This window comes from Fundulus heteroclitus, chromosome 15 (assembly GCF_011125445.2).
Source record: "Fundulus heteroclitus isolate FHET01 chromosome 15, MU-UCD_Fhet_4.1, whole genome shotgun sequence".
Taxonomy (NCBI): Eukaryota; Metazoa; Chordata; class Actinopteri; order Cyprinodontiformes; family Fundulidae; genus Fundulus; species Fundulus heteroclitus.
Genome location: NC_046375.1, coordinates 6,135,449 through 6,159,843, shown reverse-complemented (window position 1 = coordinate 6,159,843; position 24,395 = coordinate 6,135,449). Strand labels below are relative to the sequence as shown.

Genomic DNA, 24,395 nt, shown 5'->3' with positions numbered 1-24,395 from the left:
TATTACGGCTTAAGATAAAATACTCAAGTTAGTGGTGGAACAAAAAGTGGTAAAAGAGACTATTTACAGAACAATATAAGATAATATGCCATATACATGATAGTGCGGCATCATTCAAGGTAGCTAAGGTGTGTGCAAGTGTACTCTAGCATCTGAGAGACAGTGTAAACGATTTATGATCAGAACAGAACCATTAACATGTTGTAAACACTTATTTGGTTTGTTTTGAGGTACAGAGATTATAAAGTCTAACAGCAGCTGGGAGGAATGACCTGGAAAAGTGCTCATTTTCAGCAGTCTGTCACTGAAAGAGCTCTTGAGTTCTGCAACAGCTCTATGCATGGGCTGGAAGACATTGTCCATCAGTGATACGATTCTTCTTACAGTCCTTCTGTCTCCCGTCGCCTGCACCAGGTCCAGGGGGCATGCAGGACAGAGCTGGCCCTCTTAATGAGTTTATCCAGCCACTTCCTCTCAGCTACAGATAAACTGTGGCTCCAACAGGCCACACCATAGAAGATGGCTGATGCCACCACAGAGTCGAAGAAGGTCTTCAGGAGCGCCTCTTGCACTCCAAAAGACCTCAGCCTCCTCAGCAGGTAGAGTCTGCTCTGACCCTTCCTGTAAAGAGCATCACTATTATGACTCCAGTCCAGTTTACTGCTCAGGAGAACACACAGGTACTTAAATGAGTCCACTTTCACAACGTCAGTCCCCTGGATGTTCACCTGTGTCAGTGAGGTGGGTCAGTGCCTGCGGAAGTCCCCCACAAGCTCCTTTATTTTCACTGCATTTAACGTGAAGTGATTCTGTTGGAACCAGTCTAAAAAGCTCTGTATCCACTGTCTGTACTCTGACTCATCCACATCTGTGATGAGACCGACTACGCCAGAGTCATCAGAGAACTTCTGCAGGTGGCAGCCTGGTGAGCTGATGGAGAAGTGAAGATGGTTGAGGATCAGCTTCTTGAGGGTCTTCACCTGCTGGTAGCTGTTAGTCTTTGGGCTGTGCAGTCTTAGGCAGTGAAACCACACGAGGTTTTCCACGGCTGTGGTACTCTCCTCTGTTTCATACTGATGAAGATGATCCTCATGATGCTACACAGCTCAGTACTGTTTAATCCTTTGTGAAAACGGTGTAGGCCTAATCATACAGCTAAAATACAAAAGTATATGCAGTTTCTGATACCTTAAATAAGGACATTTTTAAAATGAGTGAAAATAAATTGCTTTATTACAAAATAACAAATCTGTGCAGAAGAAACACATATTTCCAGATATCAGTTTTCAAATACTTACAGTGCGTAATGTATATGTTAAAACACTGCAAAGTGCTGTATGCAAATATTATTAATTAACATTAGTACAATAATAAATAAATAATATTAATTTCTCAAATTCATCAGGAGTATACAATAGAATGTTTTTATTTAAGATTTAGCATTGTTTTATATTTTAAAAATGTGCAACGATTCAATACAAACATTAATTCGGCTGATTTTCAAAAATTCCAAGTGAAACTGAAACGTTTCTTTTGATTTGTGGCTTGTTTAGGATACAAAACAAATTTGAACCGAACGACGCTTTCTTTTTTTTTCGCCTTTAGGGAAATGTAGTCTTCCACCAATACAACGAAGTGGGAGAATCTCTGTTAAAAACTACAAATTCCAGCACCACGCGAGTCTGTTGCGCACGCTCATCACTAACTAAACAAAGCACAACAGGGAAGCTAGTACCGGACCGTTGCGGCCGTTGTTGCGTCCGATTTAGTCTTAGAATCTGGTATCATCCGGGTTTTTGCTTTACTTTTTCCTCGTTATTTTGTCGAGATTATCTGGGTATGTGATTTTTTTGGTTTATGCTTTTTACATTTTACCGTTGGAGGACGGCGATAAACTTAATAAGTGCGTGGCGTCCCCCGGCCCTGAATCGCCGCTGTTCTTTTTTGTAGCTAGCATTAGCAAGCACCCCGGGGCCCAGGCCGGCGACTTCCTGTAGATACAACGCGTTTAAAGCTTTTCTTTTCGCCAGCTTTGCATATATCTTCGTGATAAAATGGCTTGTGGGGCTACTCTGAAACGTACTATGGATTTCGACCCGCTAATGAGCCAGGCGTCCCCCAAGAGAAGGAGATGTGCGCCGGTCATGTCGCCGGTGTCTTCACCGCAGAAGTATCTGCGCATGGAACCGTCGCCTTTCGGAGAGGTGTCGTCCAGACTCACCACAGGTAGGAAGACTGGTAATATGCAACTTTGCAGCGTTACTTGCGCTATTATTTAGACTCTTTATACCGTCCCTGTCTGTTTACTGCTTTATTGTTTCCTCATTGGTTTCCTGTGAGGTGTGCATGGGGGTACACCTCTCGGACATGAACACCAATGGTTAGTTTTAAGTGTCGTTAAAGTACATTTGGACCACTTACGGCTTCCGGTCTTTGATAATGTGCGTATAATGGTCTCCCAGAAAAGACATGCTGGTCTTGGGTGTTGTCAGTAAGAAATGGATGTTGCTTCGCTGTGTGAACAAGAATCAGCTGGCACGACGAGCTGCTTGGTTTAACGTCGGTTCTTCATACATGTGGTCTGAACCTTCTTTGTTCCTTTTTTTTTTTTTTTTTTTTTTTCTTTAGAGCAAATTCTACACAACATTAAACAGGAGTACAAACGCCTGCAGAAACGTCGACACCTGGACAGCGCCTTCCAGCAGTCCGAGGGCTGCTGTCCTCTGGATCTGCACAACATTCAGGCTGGGTCTCCTCTACCAGGTAGATACTGTGTATGCATGATGTCATGATGACGTCATCTACCCTTTGCGTTAACTGTTTTTATTTTAGCTCTAGACCTCTTTAGTGAAATTGCCCCCAGTTTATGTTGGGGGCAGTTGTGATGCAGAGGTTGCTGTAAAACAGGGTATGCTGTTATTTTTTAAAGCGAGAAACAAAACGATTCTGGATTTGACGCTTTAAGCTCTCTTTGGCAACTTAGTTTTGCGGTTAGACGTCGATTTGTTTCATGGCAGATTGAGAACGCAGAAGTACGAAACTGAGCAAATAAGCTGTTCTCCATTCAGTCTCCATATTAACTGCCCAGTCTTGCTCTCTCTCTCCCTCTCACAGCCTGACTAAACAGACGCGTCATAGAAACTCCTTGCATTCTCAAACTTCATGTTTGAACGCCCCACTGACCCTGAAAATGATTACCTTTGCCTCCTCTTCCCTCTGTGACTGCTTCCATCCAGAAGCCTTGCTGTAATCACGATGTTGTAGCTCTTGGCTCATGAATGGTGGGGGGAAACAAAGTTCACTTACTAGTCACAGGTCGGTTACTATGAAATTGAAAATTTAAAAAATTTAAATTGAAAATCGCCGATATCAGAAAATGTTTGGAGTGGAAGTTGTGAGGAGTTTGTGTTTGACACACATGCGAGGTCCATGCGGCCATCTTACGTCATTTAGGCTTTTTGCATGAAACTCTCTACTCAGGATATTTTTATTTACAGCTTTTAACAGGTTGTTTCTGGGCTGTATAAACAGACCTGAACTGACAGCAGGAATTGGAAAGAATCCCAAACTTTTCTGTAAACTGTGTGAAACCTCCCTTGTCTTATTTCAATATAATAAAGACGATCCTTCAGAGAATGGTAGTGGAAAATCTCTGTGATATGTTTTAGGCAGGGCTGGGCGATAATTCAGTAACAAAATATATATATATAATCGATGATAAAAAAAGGGGGCAAAAAAGAGTACAATAGAATAACAGAATGCATTGTAGCCATATAGGTTAATACTAAAGTCATTAAATCAACCAATCACAAACCCAGACCCAGAAACGCTCCATCTCTAAGCTGCACTCCTTTCAAAGAGATCAGAGCATGTTCATTTTTCTTTATTAAAAACTTGCAGTTTTGGTAAAAAGTTGGTTGAATAAAGGTTTGAGTTTGAATTCAGTGTTTGAGTGTTGTGTATCTAAAAACAGGTTGCTAAGCAACATCATAAAATGCCCTGGGCTGCACTTAAAATATGTTTTTTTGAATTTGCTGATAATTATTGACATGGATCAATATTTCTATTTTATCAATATGCTTTTTTCTGTATCGTCCAGCCCTAGGTTTAGGGTTAAAAAGGCGCCTTGTTTAGTGATGTTTTTTTGACTCTCCTAACAGGGACATCCTCAGGTGCCTTATCTCCCACCAGGAAGGAGCAGCCCCTATTTTCCCTCAGACAGGTTGGGATGATCTGCGAAAGACTACTGAAGGATCGAGAGGACAGAATCCGGGAGGAATACGATCAGATTCTGACTACAAAACTTGCAGGCGAGATATTTGAATCATCATTAATACTGTGTTTGTTACTGACCTATATTTGCAAGCCAGGCTAAGTGTTGAAATGGACCTTTATTTCACAGAGCAATATGATGCGTTTGTCAAGTTCACACACGACCAACTGATGCGAAGGTTTGGAGAGCAGCCTGCGAGTTGTAAGTATCCATGCAATCACTAAGTCCTAAAGCTCCTTTTAGTCTCCAGACCAACTCACTTATGAAGAATTTGGTACAATAAAGTATAATGGAGTCAGGCGGATGCTTTTTTTAATGTTTTGCTTATGAACTGTATAAGGCAAGCATAGCATTGAGTATTAGAAGATTGATAAGAATTTGGTCATTTTAAAGTGCATTATGGGTTTATGATTGTGTTATTTAAACCTGTCCTCCATCCTGCAGAGATAACAGTTGTTCAAAGCTGATGTTTGTCTCGAAAAATAAATGAGTTATTTTAAACACGTTCACATGTATCACCTAGTGCAACGTTGCTATATCCGGAAAGTTAATGGAAAGCTCATGTGGCATAAACTGAGATTTATTCAGTGTGTATCTATGTAGCTCAAACCTTTAGACAAAGAGGGATTACCAGATCCAAAACAAGGCTAGAAATATCCAGATTGCAGCAAAATATGACCTTCCTGGCATTATAAGCAGTGTGAGTCTAGAGAACATTAAATCTCCACCTTGGGCTCGGCACTAAAACAGTGAAATTATTGTTGAACGATGGCTTTTGTACTGGTGTCTGACATAGAGACCATTATCATACCGCAATCCTCTGGCTTTGTGTGGAGCCCTAAAATGTTTCTCCGTGTCGCGTCTTGCATATAAAACAAGATCTGAGCTGGAACAGAATAAAACTAAAAATGTTTCTAGAAAAATCTATGGAAAAGGAACAGATCAACTCACCTCTTTCTGTGAAGAACGAATGAGACGTTGGCAGAGGTTAATGTATAAAAATGCTCCGTATGATCATTCAGTTACGGATGAAGTCCTAATTATTTGTGAGGAGCCAGTCGATCAGAGTTGATGTTGTGTTGAACAGCTCTGGCCTGCGATATGCAGGACAGATGCTGAAAAGTGTAACTACTTTTCATACAAGGAAAGCAGAGACGTGGGTTTTTGTTTTGGGTTTAGTCTTTGTTGAATTTATTTATTTAAGTTTACACAGACTAGTGCTGTAGCACTTAGAGAACCAAATCCGACTATCGGCTAACCCTAACCTCCGCATTTGTTTTAAATCTACGATCTCTCATGAATTGTCTCCACCTGGTAATAATAGCTGCACCGATATAGACTCGTTTTCTCACAGCTATCACTTATTTTTCTTTTCTGGGTTACTTTCTCTTCCCTCTCGCTGGGAAAAGAGTATGGATGGTCCTCCATTTCAACAGAAAACAAAAAAATACAATAATCTATTGTTGTCTTTGCTTGTTTCTATTCCTCCTCCGCTGACATTATGTCTTCATATAGAAGGCAGAAAGGTCTACCAAAATCAGAAATGGCAACACGACATGTTGCTATTTCTAACCCTCCCAGTGGGTTCACATGTATTTATAAACTACTAAGTTAAGAGAACACTTTCTTTGTTGATGTGAGGTTATTAGACTTTCACAGAATATGTAGTTATAAAAGCGATACTTGATTTATTTATTTTGAACCAATTAAAAGCCAAATTAATTACACACTGTCCCTTTTTAAATGGTGACATTATCTACTCTGCTTTTTTGTTCGGAAGGAAGGAGAACGATTTATATTTTTGTCACTAAAACTGATGTTTGGGTACCGGTTTTTACTGAAACTTTAAGGATTTAACATGAAAAATGTAGGTTAGTACTTGCTAAGAAAGTTGTGCTTTGTTCTTTTACGAAAAGGGATGCTGAATAAGTGCCTTTTTTGTGTCGATTGTGTTCTGGTGTGGTCAGACCACAGAGATATAAAATAATGTTTATCTCTTACAGATGTCTCCTGAGTCCTGTGTTCTGATTTTGGGACATTCCTTTGCTGCCATCTGTCTGATTGGACTTTTCTCCTCGCTGTGCCATATTGCCTCTCTGGACTCACTGCCTCAGATATCAGTTATTGGCATCAAATTTGCTGTTGCTCAGAGGATTTCGGAGAGTCTCCCGCTGCCAACATGTTTTGGAGACTCGACCAGTGGCCTCTTAACTGCCATGTTGCATTTGGCTTTCCTCTGATGCCTGCATTAAAGGCTCTCATCAAACACTTGGCCTTTTTGGTTTTACTTTTGTGTTATTTCACACAGTTGTGCAACTTGTCTGTCTACTTTATTTTCTTTTAAGGGAATTGGAGAGATCGATTAGTGGAAGACGGGCAACTCTGACTGGACTTGAGAATCAACAGTTGTCTTGGCTTTCCTCAACGTTGTATAAACTGTTTTGAATATTAAACCTTTTAGATTTGTACATTTGTATACACTGTATTTCATTTGTTTGGAATTTTTTGCTTAACTTTTGTTCATTGTATCCCACTGTTATGACTTTGGTTTGCTATAGGTTTAAAGGGGCTTTGATTCAAATGATGTAAATGAATAAAATTTTGGCACCAACACGTCCTAATGGCTTTGTTTTTTTAATAAGATATTCTTTTAGCAGAAAGATTTAATTAATTATATTAAAATGAAAACAATATGGTGTATTTTTTAAATTTTCATCCAAGGTTATAAAATCTGAAGTTCCAAAATGATTTTGATTTTAAATGTTTTTGTTATAACTTGAATTCTATCCTTTAACCCAGAAAAGACTTAATTTAACATAGGCAAAGAAGTGTTGTACCTAGAATAAGCGTTTTTGTGCTTTTAATTCGCAATTTCCCCATTGAAAATAACGGTTTCTCCATGCTTTTGAGACGATCGTGATGGCGGTAGGAGCGGGACACTAAATCGAGCAAACCCTTTCGAGTCACTGAACCGGTGTTGGAACGTAAGCCGATGATTGGACGAACGGAGCGGAAGCAGGAAGTGTAACATCTGTCAGTGTGGACAGGTCGCGTGAAGATATTTAACAATGTTTTCATGACTTTGAACGTTACGGGTTGCTTGCACGCTCATGAAACATGGCTTGCTTTTTTAGAAGGAAGATTGCTGCGAAGGTAATCTTGACAACGGGACATCGCTGACGTTAATCAGCCTCAGACCTTGTAAGATGTGCAGGTGACATCTCTTGTTTTGGTTTAATTATCCAGCTGGCTGAGACGCTGCAGCACTCCGAGGACGCCTTCATACCTGCTCTGACTGCGGTTCCCGTATTCAAGAAGCAGTTAAGTTTGTTTGCTTCATTCGCGTTCAATGCGCAGATGCCCGCTGTTGTCCTTCCACTGTTCAGTTAAAGCTCCAGGATTATGTGCTTTTTCAGGCCCACGGCTGACTTCAAGCTGTCACTTGGAACATTACGAATCAACGGGATTCTGCCTTCCAGTGGGGATATTCAGCTGCAGACCGAAAACCTGGCTGCGCAGGTCAGATTTTGGTGTGCTTAGGCTTCAGTAAAATATTTTAAAACCAGGGGAAGGTAAAGTTAGACAATCTGCAATAAAACATCACGTTTCACATGGAGTGCCTTGCAGGAGATGAATACCCTTTTACACTTTTGATCAGGTTTGTCTCAAACTCCAGTGTCTTTTATTGGGGTTTTATGTGATAGACCAACATGAAATAGCACAGAAGTGGAAGAACTATTTCACCATTTTACTCTAATACTCTTAAAAGGTGAATGGACTGAATTCATATAGTGCTTTTCTATTCATGCTGAAAACTAGAGCCACATTCTTACACCGGTAGGTGACTTCGGGTACGTGCCTTGCCCAGTGTCACATCAAACCCACAACTTTCCAATTGCAAGACTACCCAGGGATCCACAATCACCCCAAAATAAATACAATACCTGCTCTGTAAGGGACTTTCGTCAGATTTGACAAAGTCAAACCCTTTGACCTATACCCGGTTGATGACTAACACTGCACATTAGTCTAAACAAACCATTCCCACAGTGAAGCATGGTAGTGGCAGCATCCAGGGGAGCCACTGGGAATTCTGGGCCCCATGATAAAAGAAATCTAAATAATCCCCAAAGCTAATAATATAGATAAAATGTTTTTTTTTTTCTTGGAATTGTTCTAACTTTACCTACTTATACGGCGCCCCTGGCGGCATCATGGTGTGGGAAGTGATCTTGTAATGCAGGGAGCTTGGGTGGAGTTAAATAAAGGACAATCCTGACAGAGGTTCATCTTTCAGTGCGAGAACCACACTAAACAAGCTGCCCAAGGCTACAGTGTAATTCACTGGATAATCTGTGGCAAAACATGAAAGTCGATGTTCATACATCTTATAAATCATATCTGTCTGATCTTAAGCTAATTTACAAAGAAAAATTGGCAAAAGCTTGAGTCTCTAGATCCTAGAGGCATACCCTACAAGACGTCCAGCTGCGATTACAGCAAAGGGTTTTTTTTTTCTTTTTCTGGGCTCTTATGAACCATTTGGTAAATGTTGGTCAGGGAAAGGGGGGCAATTCACTCGACCGGTCTGGGAGTCGTGTCGACTGTAAACACCGGCAGACTTAGTAAATGGTACCACTGATCCGTGCTGTATCAAACTTTTCAGATTTTTTTCATGAAGCATTTTTAAACCATATATATATTTGTTATTTTATATTTTTTTTACCTACTCAACAATAAATTAAACGTGCAATATTTTTAACACAACTAACAAAGTAGACTGATTATTATAGGGTTCTGTAAGTAATAGTAAATAAAAGTGTTGCAAGCAATTGCCCTATTAAAAAAAAAGGCACACGGTTTTTTAATGATTCAGCGGTTCTCCATTTTATTGGTCTCAAGCAACCTGCAACCCCAAAGTTGCATTATTCATTCCATATTACGGAATATTTTGGGGAATTTCTTTAATGCAAACCCTAAAAACAAAGATGAAAATAGTTTTTCCTTTATTTTCTAATTGAAGAAGACTTTAATTTGTTGGTGAAAAAATGTCCATCCACTTTACCCGCATGATCTGGAGGGCCAAATTCCAGTCAGGGACCGCACTTGGACATCCCTGCCATTTGTCAAAGTTGCACTTTGTGTTCATCTGTCATATAAAATCTTAATAAAATTCATTAAAGTTTCTGTTTTTTTGAGAAAATGTGAAAGGTTTTAAAGTCTATAAATATATCTGAAATGCACTGTAGGATTAAAAACAGCCGATATAGATTCTTACCAAAGGCCAAAAGGGTAATAGTCTGTTTGTGACGTCTGTAAACATATTTTATGTTGACTGGAGCACTCAAACGCCTGATCTGAAACGCGTTCAACAACCTGAGATTAAGAACATTTTTAATCTGGACAACTCCAATTAAATATCTATATTGCAACAAAACAGAAATCTTTCGACAGATGTTCAACCTTTGGAAGCTGGAAATGCAAAAACGTTGAATGATTTTTGCTTCATTTCATACCGTGATATCAAATCATTAACCAAAGGGGATTTTAAAGTCCACAATTGTTCATCATTGAGGTGTGTTGTTGTTGTTTCTCACCTATAAATCAGCAGTTCTTTCACGTGACCTACACTGTGTGTTTTTCAGCTGAAGCCAGACAGCGTGGTGGAGGACATTTCAGCTGGAGACGCCTCGATTAATTTTAAAATAAATCGCAGCCTCCTTGCAGAGGTTTGTTTGCACGCTCCCGACTCCCAGAGAAACCACCAAACAAGTCGCGAAGTCCTGCTTCTGGTCTGCTTGTTACATTTTTGCTGCTTCTCTGTTTCAGAAACTGTTGGAGCCATTCGGGAAAGGCGAGCATTATGAGTTTGGGCTAAATAGTAAACTTTTTGACTCTTTGAAGAGAGGGACCACATTAGTGGAGTTCAGGTGCGGTTGGATTTATGGGTCTTACGATAAGGAATATGAATATAATTGAAAAAACGGATTTTTAAAAGACGAACCTCGTGTGTTTTGTAGCTCACCAAATATCGCTAAAAGGTTTCATGCTGGCCACTTGCGTTCAACAATTATTGGTGAGTCTGAAAATAAATTTACATACATTTCTGGTTTGAATTGAATTTTAACACATCGTCGAGACAATTCAGTTTATTTATTTAGCACCAAGTCACAACACGTCATCTCAGGGCACTTTACAGAAGGCTTGGTTAAAATGTTGCTCCATCTAAGGAAACCCAGCAGATTGCATCGAGTCATTGACTTGCAGCATTCATTCCCCCCTGGAGGAGCACATGGCCACGGTGGAAAGTCGCTTGCAATGTGTTGTAGACTTTGCAGCAATCCCTCACACCGAGCATGCATGTGGCTACAGTGGAGAGGAAACATCCAGTAGAACCAGAGTTGGTGTTAATGGCCATCTGCCACGACCGACCGGGAGTTTGAGAAGACACAAAAAGCACAGATGCACTGATCAGACAGTAGTTTGTTAAGTGAGAGAAAAGTAAAAGGCTAATGGCAGGACTAGCTCCTTTTGGTGGCTTCGTTTAGAAGGGAAACACAGTGAACCAGGTGAGCTTTGAGTCAGTTTTTAAGTCAAGTAGATGAAATAGAGCACAGTAAAATGTCAGCCGATAGCTACGTCTAGGAAATAGACATTTTTAACCACTGAAATACATGACCAAATGTGTCCTCTGTAGCAGGAGAACATTAAGGTGCTGGCAGCAGTAGCTCAGCCCATATATAATAATGTGAATTTAATTTAGAGGTATCATAGTGTACTCATTCTACATGCAGAGGGCTGAATACAAATACCACGTGTGTTCTTTTGATATGTTTTAAGTTGAAGCCACTGAAAAGGTGTTAGTTCATCATTTTGATATCAAAAGGCTTTAAAGCGAGCCCAACTTTCTCATGAATTCCATCTTCAGGTAACTTCATTGCCAACCTGAAGCAATCCCTTGGTAACAATGTTATCCGAATGAACTACCTCGGAGACTGGGGCATGCAGTTTGGTGAGTCTGTCGTGCAGAGTGTGTGTTCTCTGGAAGAGGACTTACTAGTTGCCAAAACCAGTAAACTGATTTTGATTTTTTTTTTTTTTTTTTTTTTTGCAGGTTTGTTGGGAGCTGGGTTCAACAAGTTTGGGTGCATGGAAAAGTTAAAGCGAAATTCATTACAGCATTTGTTTGAGGTGATCGTTTTTCCTCGTGTTATACATTTTTTTTTTTTGTTTGTGTTTCAGTTTTTGTTTGCTTTCATAGGCAGTGTGGGTTTTCTGAAAAGGCCCTTTTCTTTTTTTTTTTTTTTTTTGCGGTACAGTGAATTTGATAGTGCCGTTTGATGCTTTTGTACTTCAGGTTTACGTTCAAGCCAACAAAGAAGCAGAGCACAGCGAGGACTTGAAACAAGCGGCTAAAGACTTCTTTAGACAGCTGGAGCAGCATGAGAGCCAGGCCGTGTCATTGTGGCAGCAGTTCAGGGACATCACAGTGAAGGAGTATAAGCATATGTACAAGGTCAGTTCTCTCTCTGAAACACGAGCTCAATGTGAAACATGCAAACACGGAGAGGTTTTTCAGATAAAATTTTTTTTTTTTTTTTTTTAATTCTCAACAGAGGTTAGGAATCCACTTTGATGTGTACAGCGGGGAGTCCTTTCACCAAGACCAAGCCCAGGAGGTGGTCCGGGAGCTGCAGAGCCAGGGTCTGCTGAAAACCTCAGAGTATGTCGAATATTCATTTGTAATAAATGCTTGTGGGCATTGAGAATCTCACTAATGCAAAAATAATATATCTTTTTTTACTATTTAATTATGTCTCCCCTAGTCTGCTGTTGCGTCTTGCTAGCTGTTAAAGTTGTGTTTGCAGCCAGTCAGTGTGCAGATTGTGCTCAATAACACAAGGGTGTGGGTTGTGGATTAAAGTCAAGGCATTACATTTTGCATTTAGTTGTCACTGTTTCAAGTTTTCATTACCTAGAAATAAGGAGAAGAAGGTAGAAATGAGGTGTAAGATGTAAATGCATGTAAATATTTGTCAGGGTGGAAAACAGATCTTGAGGACCAGACTGTGTAGAAATGTTTAATTTAAGCATTTAATAAAACAGGCTGGATATTTTATTTTTTATTTATAGGAATTTGTTGAAGGCACAGATGTGCCAAGGCTAGCCCCTGGTGGCCACCTTTGTCACTGCACGCAGAGTGATTACATCGCTTTCTGATGACACAGCTCTCTCGTCGTTTCTTTAAAGGTTAAAAAAAAAACGTGGTCACATCAAAACAGCATGCCGTACATGCTGTTACATGGTGTGGTTATTACTTCCTGAATATTAATGTGTCAGGGACAAAAGGAGCGCGGTTGACTGTTTGATATAATTTGACGTAGTCACAGATCTGATTGCCAAGCGGAGTCAAACAACTTATCTCTCTTTTTTTTGTCTGTGATCTCATGTGTTCATTGCCCAGACCACCGTATCCATGCAGGGTGGGGCGTTTGGTGCTTATCTCCAATGGGGCTTCATCACTTCATCACAGGGCAACACACAGGCTAGAGTCGGCAGGAAACCCTCGTCCATATGGGCAATCTAGAGAAGCATTTTTTTTTTCACCCTGTAATCTCACTTAATGCTTCTTATTTATTTATTTATTTATTTAGTGAAAGGCTTTAAAGTGTTTATTTGCTGGTGTGATGAGCTGTCAGAGAAGAGCAAAACCAGTTTGAAGGGTATTGTGACTGTTTATCGAAGTTCAGCGGAGGAGCAGGGGCATTCTTTGAATGAAACAGGTGGCTGGAGAAAAAAAAAAAAAGCAAATAAAATTACCAGCAAGCTCGATCACGTCTTGTCAAAGAAATTCCTGGAATTAACCTTCAGGCCAATGCTAAACTGTGGCCAAGCGAGAACTAATGTGACTCCAAATATTTCACGGCCTCGGCTACCGGGATGCTGAAGATGGAAAATGTGCCCATCTGCAGTAGTTTTACAAAAGAGAAACTGGCTTGTTGTTTTTTTATTTTGTTTTCTTGATTTGTCTTTTTTTGTCACATAATTTTCCCAAATGCATATGAATTGTGTTGACAGGAAGGGGACTGGCGTGATCGACCTCTCTCCAAACGGAGACATGAGCAACATCTGTACGCTACTCCGCAGCGATGGAACCACCCTCTACATCACCAGGTCAGTGCATTCAAGATTTAAAATCATCGCAGGCTGTTTACCACCGACCGGACCGACTGAGGTCGTCTAATCGAACGTTCAACTCCTCTTATTCGGAAATCTTAATATCAGATTGAGGCACTGAAATCCTCTCTCTCTCACAGAGACATCGCTGCAGCCATCAGCAGGAAGGAGGAGTACTGCTTTGACGAGATGATTTATGTGGTAAGAGCTGAAAGAAATCCCTCTTTTTTGCAGTTTTGTTAATTTTCTGCCTGCTTCTGCTGCTTTGTAGAGCATGGAATAGATTGTATTTTCTGGACATTGTGCCTTAAGAAGACAGAAGTATCTAGCTGTCAGGGATCAAGGATGTTTGACCATTTTCCAGGCCTGGATACGTATGGAAAAAGAAAATATAGAATAAAAAAAAAAGACTTTTTACATTTTCTTTAAATTCCTAAAGGACAAAAATCTGATAATCCTCAATATTCTCAGAAGTTTTATGGATTTATATCGAAATTACATTAAAAATGTCTGATTTTTTTTTTTTTTCACACCATACCTTGATTTTAACATTTTACCCGTCAGTGGTTTGGTGTCTGACTCACTGACTTAATGTGCTCAAAGTTCAAGATGAACATTTTGTACTCAAAAGGTCCAGAGTGTGATTTAAAAACTGCATGAAAAAAATCTAGAAATACAAGCCTGGAAAAGTATAGAACCCTATGAAACGGTGTGTAGGAACCCCGAGCGTTGTGACCAGTATTTTAATAAAGGCTTCATAGTTTACTGACAGCCTTGCAAAACCTGATTTTCATGCACAGTCACAAAAGAGTAACAAGATCTTAAGATGCTTTACGCTAAATTCGCCTGGCTTCATTCTGTTTGTCTTTTTCTTACAGACAGACACAAGCCAGGAAAATCACTTCAACCAGTTGTTCCAGATTCTCCTGAAAATGGGAAATTCCTGGGCTGGAAGGTAACAGAAATGATAACTGCACCTCAGGGCTACACCTGATATACCGCATTTTTGGACCATAAGGCGCAACAAATATTCTTCCCATGTGTGTAATATGACTCCGCAGAGAGAGAGAGAGAGAGAGAGAGCGCGCATACTCCGGACAAGGGCTGGCTTACATGAATGCACTTTTAGTTTAGACATTACAGTCCGGCAGTCTTGTAGACAGCTCAGGGGTTCCGATCAGGTAGTTACATAGTGTACCGTAAAGCTCCGAATATCCATTGAGCAGAGCGCATTCGTTGCTAACCAAAGTTATACTTACACATTTTAACAGATTTTTGAGCGCATTGTACCACATAAAATTAATCAGTTAGCATAACGGTAATTACATGTAAGGCGCACCATCTATTTTTGTGAAAATTTAAGGATTTCAAGTGTCTTATAGTAAATTGTTCTTTAAATGATAATCTCTCTTTAATTTCTACTGTCCACACTGCTTGATATCCATTATCTAAGAATTCTACAGCTTTGCGTGTTTGTATTTTAACTGTGATCAGGTGTCGGCATGTGTCCTTTGGCTTGGTGCAAGGCATGAGGACCAGGACGGGTAAGGTGGTGTTTCTGGAGGACGTGCTGGACGAAGCGCAGGCCAGGATGCTCCACAACATGAACCAGTCCCCCAGTAAAGCCTGCCACACTTTTTAAGTCATTTAGCATTTGAGATCATTGGCTCTAAGCAAAAATGCTACATGCATGTATTTAATACTTAGTCATCTTGAAATTAATATTACTGCACAACGCGATTAGTAATTTAGTTTAAAACATTTGCATTATCTTAGTATATCTGTTATTAAGGAAGACTCGTGAACCTTCGCATGTTATTGTATAATCTTGGTCTGCATGTTGCTGCTGTCCAGGATTACGACTGGCTTGAAGAACAGAAACAAGGTCATGCTTCTTTAGAACAAATTTCTTTTAAATTAGTAACACAGATTGCTTTTGACCTGTGCTGCACATGCTGTCATTGCATTGGAAAACAAAGGAAGGTCAAAACAGAGAACATGAAAAAAGGATTTCTTTTCTCCACCACAAAGTAGAGTGAAGCAAAAGAGTTTCTCACAGCATAAAGAAATTTAGCTCAGTTTTTACTGATTCATTTAATCTTGACTTCTTATATTGTCCTTAAACATTGCTTTTATTTTGCAACACGTGTCAGATTCTCTCTGAGAACATTTGTTGGTCAGGTTGATCTCGAGTGACACCAAATTGATCTGGTTAAAACAAATGTGAAGAATTTCACCATTTCCATCCTGCTTATGCCTATTCCAAATGGAAACATAACATATCTGCACTGAGAAACTTAGCCAATGTAGAAAGAGTGAAATACGTGGAGAAAGTAGCTAAGCACAGGCTCCGTCTTTTTCACAGCGACGAAGGAACTGGAAAACCCGGAGGACACAGCCGAGAAAGTGGCAATCAGCGCGCTGATAGTTCAGGTGAAGCATCACAAAACGTTTTCACCAAATCCCAAGACTGGTTCTGCCCGTTGACAGGAAAAGGACCTTTGTCTCTCTCTGTTTCATCAGGACTTTAAAGGGCCTCTTCAGTCTGGATATAAATTCGACTGGGCTCGGACGCTGCAGGCTCAGGGTGACACGGGCGTTTTCCTGCAATACACACACGCCCGACTATGCAGGTACGCAGGAGTTGTTGTAAAGACAAGCGGTTCCAAAAATAGATCCACTTGGTTCCGTTTAGGCTTTTTATTGAAGGTTGTAAACTGAAGCTGCTCTCAACCAATGAAACCTGGCCGAGCCGGGACATTAGCCAATCGGAGACTAGGGCGGGTCTTTGCAAAGCGGAAATCTGCCAGTCTGAGGTTTCTCGGTGGTCCATCATTTTAACTTTTGGAAGGATGTCTCAAACTGGCCACAGACGGCATGAATGAAAGTAGTAGTGGTCAAAGGTTTTCTTTGGATTTATTTTGTAAAAGCCCAGCAGTAACACGGGCATGTTTTATTTCTGTTAGGAGGAAAATCCCATCATCCATGATAAATGGTATCCAGGTGTTAAAAAAAAAAATGCAAAAGGAGCCCCAAAGCATTGAGTAAATATACAGTACATAGGGCTGGATGATATAGAAAAAAAAAACATAGATAAAATAGAAATCATGATCGATATCGATAATTATCTAATTCAAAACATATTTTAAGTGCACCCTTGACCATTTTATGCTGTTGCTTAGCAACCTATTTTTTACATACAGAACACACAAACACTGAATTCAAACTCAACCCTTTATTAAAACTGCAAGTTTTTATAAAACAAAAAAAGAACAGGTGTTCTCTGAACTCTGAAGGGGGCGGAGCGTTCCTAGGTCTATGTTTGTGATTGGTTGGGAGAATGACTGTAATACTAATCTACATAGTTAAAATGTATAAGGAAGGAAAACTGTTATTCTATCAAACCTTTTGTCTTTTTTTTCCATCATCGATAGACATCCATCCATTGATATATATTGTTACTGAACTATCATCTATCTAGCCCTACATTAAACATACATTTCATTAGGCCAAGTATGCATAAGAAAAAACAAACAAAAAAACGTTAATTGAGAAACCAAATTTTCTTAACTATGAAGCAAGATCATCAAATTCATAGACATAACTTTATCTATTTTCATAAGAAAAAACAGGACTAACAGGATTTACAGCAAATGAAAGTCACACACACACAAACTAATCTCTTGGCAGTCTAATGCGGAGGAATGAAGGTGTGGAGACAGCTACGTTCAACCCCTCCTGCCTATGTGAGCAGACGAGTAGAACAATCCTCCAGCACCTCCTTCGGTAAGCAAAACATCCTCCCATTGTGCGCCGTCAGAGCAAAGGCCTCGATCACCGTCTGCTAGTTAAATACTGTTTGTTTGTAGTTACGATGAGGTGTTGTATAAGTCGCACCAGGACCTGGAACCCAAACACCTGGTCAACTTTTTACTGAAGCTGTGGTAAGGAACAGGATGTTTGTTCTGCGGCGTTAGTCCTGCTGAGGTTTGATATCTCTTCATGCCTTTATTATTCTGTACCTTACAGCCACTTGGTCGCTGCGGCACACAGAGAGCTGCCGGTGAAAGGAAGCCCTCCGGATGTCGCACAGGTTTAAAATAAAGCTCCTTTATGCTTACTTTTTTTTTTTTTTCCCCATTCGAATTCACAAAATGTATATTCCAGATAAAGAGACGATTATAAAATGTGCTTTTTTTCCCCGACGCAGGCCCGGTTACGACTGTTCAGTGGAGCACGCTTGGTTCTGGCCGGCGGGATGAGGATACTGGGCATCACACCAGTTCAAAAAATGTAAACTTTATATTTTAAGGTGCGTGATAAAAAGGTCCTATGTTTTCTAAATAAAATGACACATGCAGACTCCTTCCGTCGTGTCTAAGATTTAATACATTTTGAGAGAACATTCAAAACACAATGCAAGTGGTACAAAAGACACGTAAAAGGGTCAATAAAAAGAATCAAAGACGCACCGTTCTTCTGAGTCTGTTCTCCGCTGTCCGCCTGCAGGCTTTACGCTCATATTCACTTTGCACAATTAATAACAGTATAGCCTTTAGTACGTGATATTGTTTTATTTATGTGCCTCTTAAACAGATGTACTACTTAACCAAAGATGAGTTCATGGACTGCCACCGTCTTCCTTAAAATATTCACAAACTTTACAATTAGGAAACTATAAAGACCTCCCCTCCACCTCTGTTGTTAACCCAATTTCTCAAAGCACAAAAAGAGAGATTTCTTCACATTCCCTTGAATCACTTTAATTGTTAATTCAAAGCAATCATCCATCCCATGTGCAATGAAGGGAGGAGCAGATTTATTATCTTTGTCACGAACCAAACCAATTGAGAGCCCAGTTTAGTGTTTATGTGGATAGTGGCTCTTTCGTCACCTTATGAGGTCCTGCAGCTCCACAGAAAACCGACCCGATCCTTCTGACAGAGAGTCCTTTGCTGCGAGTCCGCGGTTCACACAGTGATTAGTTTCTGTCGAAGTTCTGCGTCTGTATTTGTATTTGGCCGGCTCACTTTGGACGTGTCCTGCTTCGGAAGTCCATACAGGTAAATGGAAACGCACACCAGGAGGGCTCCAGAAGCAAATGTGATTGCTGCAAGCAAAAAAAATAAAGAAATATTGGTCTACAAAAAGGCATATTTTCAAAAGAAAACTGTATAAACTTTGTTTCAAAGTATTGGTTTCAGAATACATGAATGAGAACCTTTCCTCAATAGAACGTTTTCTAATAACCAAGGTTTTTTTAAAGGATTACACCAGCTGGCCAGACGCGTCTCTCAAAAATGTCAAGTTTAAATACAAAATTTACATTTAAGATTCCTTAAAAACTAATTTATTAAGGTGTCAGTCATTTGCTAACTGAAACTCATTCGTTAACTTGGGTTTAGATATAAAAATCACTGAAAGAACCAAGCTCACAGTTTTTCACCCGAGATACTCATGGTTTCTATTTGCACCCATATGACCTCTGTACAGAGAATTTATGTTCTAGTTTCAGAAACTAGTTTTAGGGACTCTGAGTTTATATTACCACACTTTTTTTAAAGGGTAAATTAACAATCTAGAAAGCACGACCTAACTTCCAACACAGGAACTGGGTAGTGCTGATGTATTCATGCAACATGCATTTACATCTTTCAAAACCTGCTATGTATTTATTTTTATATTTTTTAAATAAAACTGTCCCAAAAGCTTACACATGAGCTGGGTGGGATTTACTGAATGTCAATCCAAAAAAAAAAAAAAAGATTAAAAATAAAACAACTGGACTATTGTGAAGCTGAAGACGTTTTGCTTCACAATCGAAGTCCAGTTCTTTTATTTTTTTTAACCTTTTTTGGATTGATCATGACTTGGATGACTGAGAATCTTCATCAACCTACTGATTGTCTAAAGCAGGAAAGCTAATAAAGTGTTTGTGGGGGAAAAAAACAAAACAAAAAAACTTACTGATCTGCAATCCAAACAGTATGACAGATGCGACCGTAGAGAGAACAATGGCCGCCGCAGCAGAAAACCCCTTCATGATGTTGTCTGTGTACTTCACCACTATGGATGTGTAAAGACCGCCAACGCTGGCCAGAACTGCAAAAAGCGCAAACAGTGTCAAACATATTCAGCACCATAGAACCAAAACCAGGATTAGCTTTTGCAATACTTACATACAACCAAGCACACCCAGGGCGTATAACCAAAGAAGAAGCCTTTCTCCAGGACCTTTTCTCCATCGTTGATGTAGACACCAATCAGGGTGACCAGAATGCCGGAGAGGTACATCTGAATGTTTCTGACCCACAGGGACGTATCTGAGCTTTTCAGCACCTTCTCAAAGTATACGCCTCGATTTTGAACAGAAGGCAAACAAAACTAACTTAACCTGGGAGTAGAAAACTGTTTAAAAACATTTAAAAACAAGAGTCAGGGTAAAAGTTTGACGTAGCTGTTAATTTTACCTGCAAATCCAGAGCAGAGGACGGCTACAGCAATGGCCATGAACCCAATAAAGGGATTCTGCTCAACCTGCGAAGGAAAACAAAACAAAAAAAATGGTTTGATGCTGCCCCAGCGGAACGGGTAAAAGCTCAGCGAACAGGAAGCGTACCTGAACTTTGGTAGCCTCGGCAGGCCTCCACTGGACGAGCGTTACGCCACCACAGAGCATGAAGACAGAGAACCACTGCAGGCGGCTGAGAGAGCGGCTCAGCATGAGGACTGTGCACAAGGCCGTGCACGGGATCTTCAGCTGATAAGTCACCTGTTCAGCAGAACACGAAACAGATCTAATGACGAAGAGTATGTTTTACAAGCATGTTTAATCCTGGTTATACTGGAGATATTATGGGACTTCTTTACAGTGCTGGTATACAAAATACATTAAAAAAGTGAGAGCCTATTAAAGATGGATAAGAAAAATATACCATATATGGTGGTGGTTTGAAGCAGCAATTAGGGGTGGGTGATATGGACTTTAAATGTTTAATCACAATATATTTTTGGCACTATTGTGATAACAATAAAAGTGATGATAAAAGACTTCCTGTGGGCTTTTTGGGTAACTTTGTGGCCGTCACTTCATTATAGCCACACAAATACAATTACTGTCCTCAATAATAATAATAATAATAATAATAATAATAATACATGTACTTAAACTAAATTCAAAATATGTTTCACCAGGACACAAGTTACATAAATAAATGTGATTTTTATCACTGAACTGCACAAAGTAATGACATTTAATTATATTTTTGAATTTATTGACATTTACTGAAGAAACCCTAACCCTCTGAAGAAACAAACAGTGGAGAAAATAGCTAAAATAACAATCCTTGCAGTTTTTGATGTTTTCACACATTACCAATTGGAATTTAAACCCAAATTCTTAAGATAAGAAATCTTTCACGCCAACGATAACACGACCTATGGCCCAGCCCTAGCAGCAGTGTCTCTACAGGTGGACGAATGTACAACAGGTGACCAACACCTCCCACTAAATGAACATTCAATCGTTTTATTCTTATATAGTCTCTGTTTTTTCTTTCATTCCATTGCTACAATTTATTTGTGTACTCAGTCAGTTCAGTTAAAAACCTGTTTATCTGGTAGGAACTGTCTCATTACTTCCTGTACAACATATTAAGATTTGTACCAGTGTCACGTTTCCTTATCAAACATCTAGAATTCTGATATTTACGGCCTCTAATCAGAATAAAGCAGGAAAGAGGGACAGGAAGACCGGATGTTTACTTTGAAAAGAGTCTTAACAGTCTTGATTCTGATACTTTACGCTGTCGGAGGCCACAGTTTCTAGCCAAATAGCTGCAACATGTTAGGAGAAAAGAACCCGGGGATGATTTAAGTCTTTTTATGTACGATTGGAACAAATATCAGAAAAAAAAAACAAGCTAACATTAAAATCCGACCTGATAAACAGCTGCGTCAAGGTTACTGAGTGCAATGAAGGCCATGTTGTTCTGAACGGCGTACACCAACGAGGGCACGCTCAGTTTCAGCAGCTCTTTGGGGCTGGAGAAGATGTGCTCCACTATGGTGTTCTTGAACCGTACGAGGCTGCTTGTCTCCCTGGAGATATTAGTGGAATAAAAACAAAAATTATGAGACTGGTGATGAAAAGAGGAGAGCATAAATTAAGATGGCTGTGTCAGTTTAGTTAGGTTCAGTTCAGGTGTGTAGAAACACACATCTGACAAACATCGCATTACATGTTCCCATTGTGCAAAAAAAAAAAAAAAGAAGATCAAGAACCAGTTTGGCCGCCCTCAGGGGAACATGCAAACTCCCAAGCAGAAATGCCTCAGGCCAGGATTTCAACCTGGAGTCTTTTTAGCTGCAAAACCATTTCACATCAACCTCCTCCACTGGAAGCTCCACCAGACAGGGGATCACCAGCTGACCGGCAGCAGCAGGTGAGACTGGGGAGAAGCTTCTCCCGCACAACAACCATCAGCAAACTCCCCTCTCTCGTCTGTGCACACCGATGACTGAGCCTCTGTGAACCTCCTGAAGTTCGAGGACAACGCCACTGTCACTGGTCTGATCCAGGAAGGCAATGAGTCTGGATCGGCTGGTCCACTCGTGTGGTCAGAACCACCTGGAACTCATGAAGGACAACCTTACAGAGGTTCCACACATCTACGAAGGCATTATTTAGTCTGTCCATATGCTCTCCCATTACATAAAAGTCAGAGTATGCAGACAGATACATGCTTATTTAGCCCAATACAATCCTCTTTGTTAATATATATATATATATATATATATATATATATATATATATATATATATATATATATATATATATATATATATATATATATATATATACACACAAAAATCTATTGACCTTTTTTGTATATTGTACTTAAAATGTCTTAGTTGAAAGTCGAGCTGAAGTCAAATTCCTTGTTGTATGAGGCAACTTGGCAAATTAAACCACTTCTGTTACAATCTTTAGCAATCAATTCCATTTGTTGATTTCTGAAGTTTTAATAGAAGCTACACACTCAATACTTCCGCATGCATCAATGTCTTGCATTGAGGTGATCCACCTGTGGCATTGCTGAGATGTTAAGAAGGTCCGTGGATCTTTCCTATAGCAGCCCTCATCTACACTGGCGTGTAAGGCGTCACCTTCTTCTTGAAGATACCCCATTGAAACTACTAGTGTAGGTCAGGCAGGTTTGCCTCTTCTTTTTCCTAGCTAGCACAAATAAGACTTTACTGTCTCTGATTCTAGACTGGCTTAACACAAGGAGGGAGAGAGAGCTTTAGCCCATGTCCTGGTTACATCTGTACACACCAGGCCTTGTGAATGTACAACAGTTCTTCCAAAGCAAAATGTTCAACCACACTTTTTCCTTCCACTTAACTTTCCGGCAATATCCGTCAACACAGCAGCCTGAACATTCAGCCTCTTTAGCAATGATCTTAGTGTTGCTTAACTTTTTTTTGTTTGTGGAGGGTAAGCAGTCCCCCCCATCATTGTTGTAGGCCATAACACAATATTGTGGTGAAGTGTCATATGTCATATTGACATTTTCAGAGACTGAATTTTGGGTTTTCGTCAGCTTTAAGCCACAATCTTCAAAATTACAAGAAATAAAAACGCTTTAAATATATCACCCTGAACCCAAATTAAGACGAGACACTTTTTTGTATTTAAGTGTTGAAAATAAATGAACTTTTTTCGTGTGATTCTAATTCATTAAGATGCACTTGTAAACTTTACAGCCGTGTATTATTAATAATAATTATTATAATTATTATTATTATTATTATTATTATATGTAACAAACACTTACTTTGCCAGCATCCCGAGGCTCAGTATCAACTTAATGACCTCGGCGATGCACACCGCTGTAGTGGAGAAGTAAAGGTCCCCCGATGAGATGGTCCGTGTGTACCTTAACGCCACCGTGTACGTAGCTGCCACCAACGTCATCACCGACAGGCAGTACACTTTGAAGACCACGCTCGCGTTTTCTGGGGAGGAAAAACAGTCAAAAATGTAGGGATTTATACCACTTAAAATGTAGATATTTTAAATATTAATATTTGGTTAAGAAAAAAAAAAAAAAGGACGGTATGGTGGACAACTAATTACAGCAAAGCAGCTTCAGTTACGAATATTTCTCCCCCACTTCGTTTTAAATGCATTTTAGTTCCCAACAGCCACGGCAGCTAGCGTTAGCTAACCGTGCTGTGGGTGGAAAAGACGTCGAATGACTCACCCACGGCCATTTTCGTACAGCTTTGTGTCCGTCCGAGAAGAAATGAAGTCAGTTACCCTCCTCCTGTTACATGCCATATATACTAGAAGACCAATCCAGAGTTAACAGATGAAAGCTGCCAAACCAGCAGCACAACAAACAACAAAAAAAAAATGCCTTCCTTCCGGTTTCCTCCTACATTTCCCAGGGTACAGCGCGAAGGTGCGTTTGGATAGCGCACCCGGCTATCCCGAAGAAAATGTCTTCAAAAGAGAAAAATTCAAATTTATATTATACATTGTTTCTAAATCAAACAACTTATGCTGCAATAAGCGTGTTAACGTTTTATTTTTAATTTAGGGAATTGCTTTTCATCAGCCACTATATAAAATAAGTAAAAGAGAAGAAATGCGTTGAGCAAAATTGTTTTAGTTGCTCTTCATTAAAACTTGTGTAATTTTATTGTAGCTTTAAACTAAACTACACTAAAATATAGAATGATCTCTTACTATCCCACAGTGGGAACATTCAGGTGTACCAGCTGCAAAGAGAAAATATACTACATGAGAAGAAAAAAAATTAAGTCAAGTGTGAAATTGAGTCCAGTGAATGTGCAAAACGTGTATATATATATTTATTCAAGACTGTAAGAATGAAAAGAAAAAACAGTTAATTGAGTTTGTTGGGAACAGTGATGG

The 24,395-nt window shown here is 39.7% G+C and overlaps 3 protein-coding genes across 3 annotated transcripts; 2 read left to right on the top strand and 1 right to left on the bottom strand.

Annotated features, from left to right (window-relative positions):
• The first annotated feature begins 1,692 nt into the window (after positions 1-1,692).
• akirin2 (akirin 2) lies at positions 1,693-6,890 on the top strand. The gene is made up of 5 exons (XM_012880672.3): positions 1,693-2,226; positions 2,629-2,763; positions 4,161-4,310; positions 4,403-4,474; positions 6,277-6,890. Exons 1-5 carry the CDS (start codon positions 2,055-2,057, stop codon positions 6,285-6,287), a joined length of 540 nt encoding a protein of 179 aa, XP_012736126.1. The 5' UTR covers positions 1,693-2,054; the 3' UTR covers positions 6,288-6,890.
• A 383-nt stretch (positions 6,891-7,273) lies between these two features.
• Positions 7,274-17,921, top strand: rars2 (arginyl-tRNA synthetase 2, mitochondrial). Its single transcript, XM_012880668.3, has 20 exons — positions 7,274-7,426; positions 7,520-7,593; positions 7,690-7,792; positions 9,919-10,002; positions 10,103-10,203; positions 10,294-10,349; positions 11,202-11,285; positions 11,388-11,464; positions 11,631-11,789; positions 11,890-11,996; positions 13,352-13,447; positions 13,591-13,651; positions 14,329-14,405; positions 14,945-15,069; positions 15,816-15,883; positions 15,974-16,083; positions 17,141-17,236; positions 17,320-17,394; positions 17,480-17,543; positions 17,661-17,921. Exons 1-20 carry the CDS (start codon positions 7,391-7,393, stop codon positions 17,745-17,747), a joined length of 1,740 nt encoding a protein of 579 aa, XP_012736122.2. The 5' UTR covers positions 7,274-7,390; the 3' UTR covers positions 17,748-17,921.
• slc35a1 (solute carrier family 35 member A1) lies at positions 17,822-23,914 on the bottom strand. The gene is made up of 8 exons (XM_012880670.3): positions 23,719-23,914; positions 23,290-23,470; positions 21,391-21,550; positions 20,070-20,222; positions 19,921-19,987; positions 19,630-19,806; positions 19,418-19,552; positions 17,822-18,560 (listed from the first exon to the last, which is right to left on the bottom strand). Exons 1-8 carry the CDS (start codon positions 23,726-23,728, stop codon positions 18,421-18,423), a joined length of 1,023 nt encoding a protein of 340 aa, XP_012736124.2. The 5' UTR covers positions 23,729-23,914; the 3' UTR covers positions 17,822-18,420.
• Between the last annotated feature and the right edge of the window lie 481 nt (positions 23,915-24,395).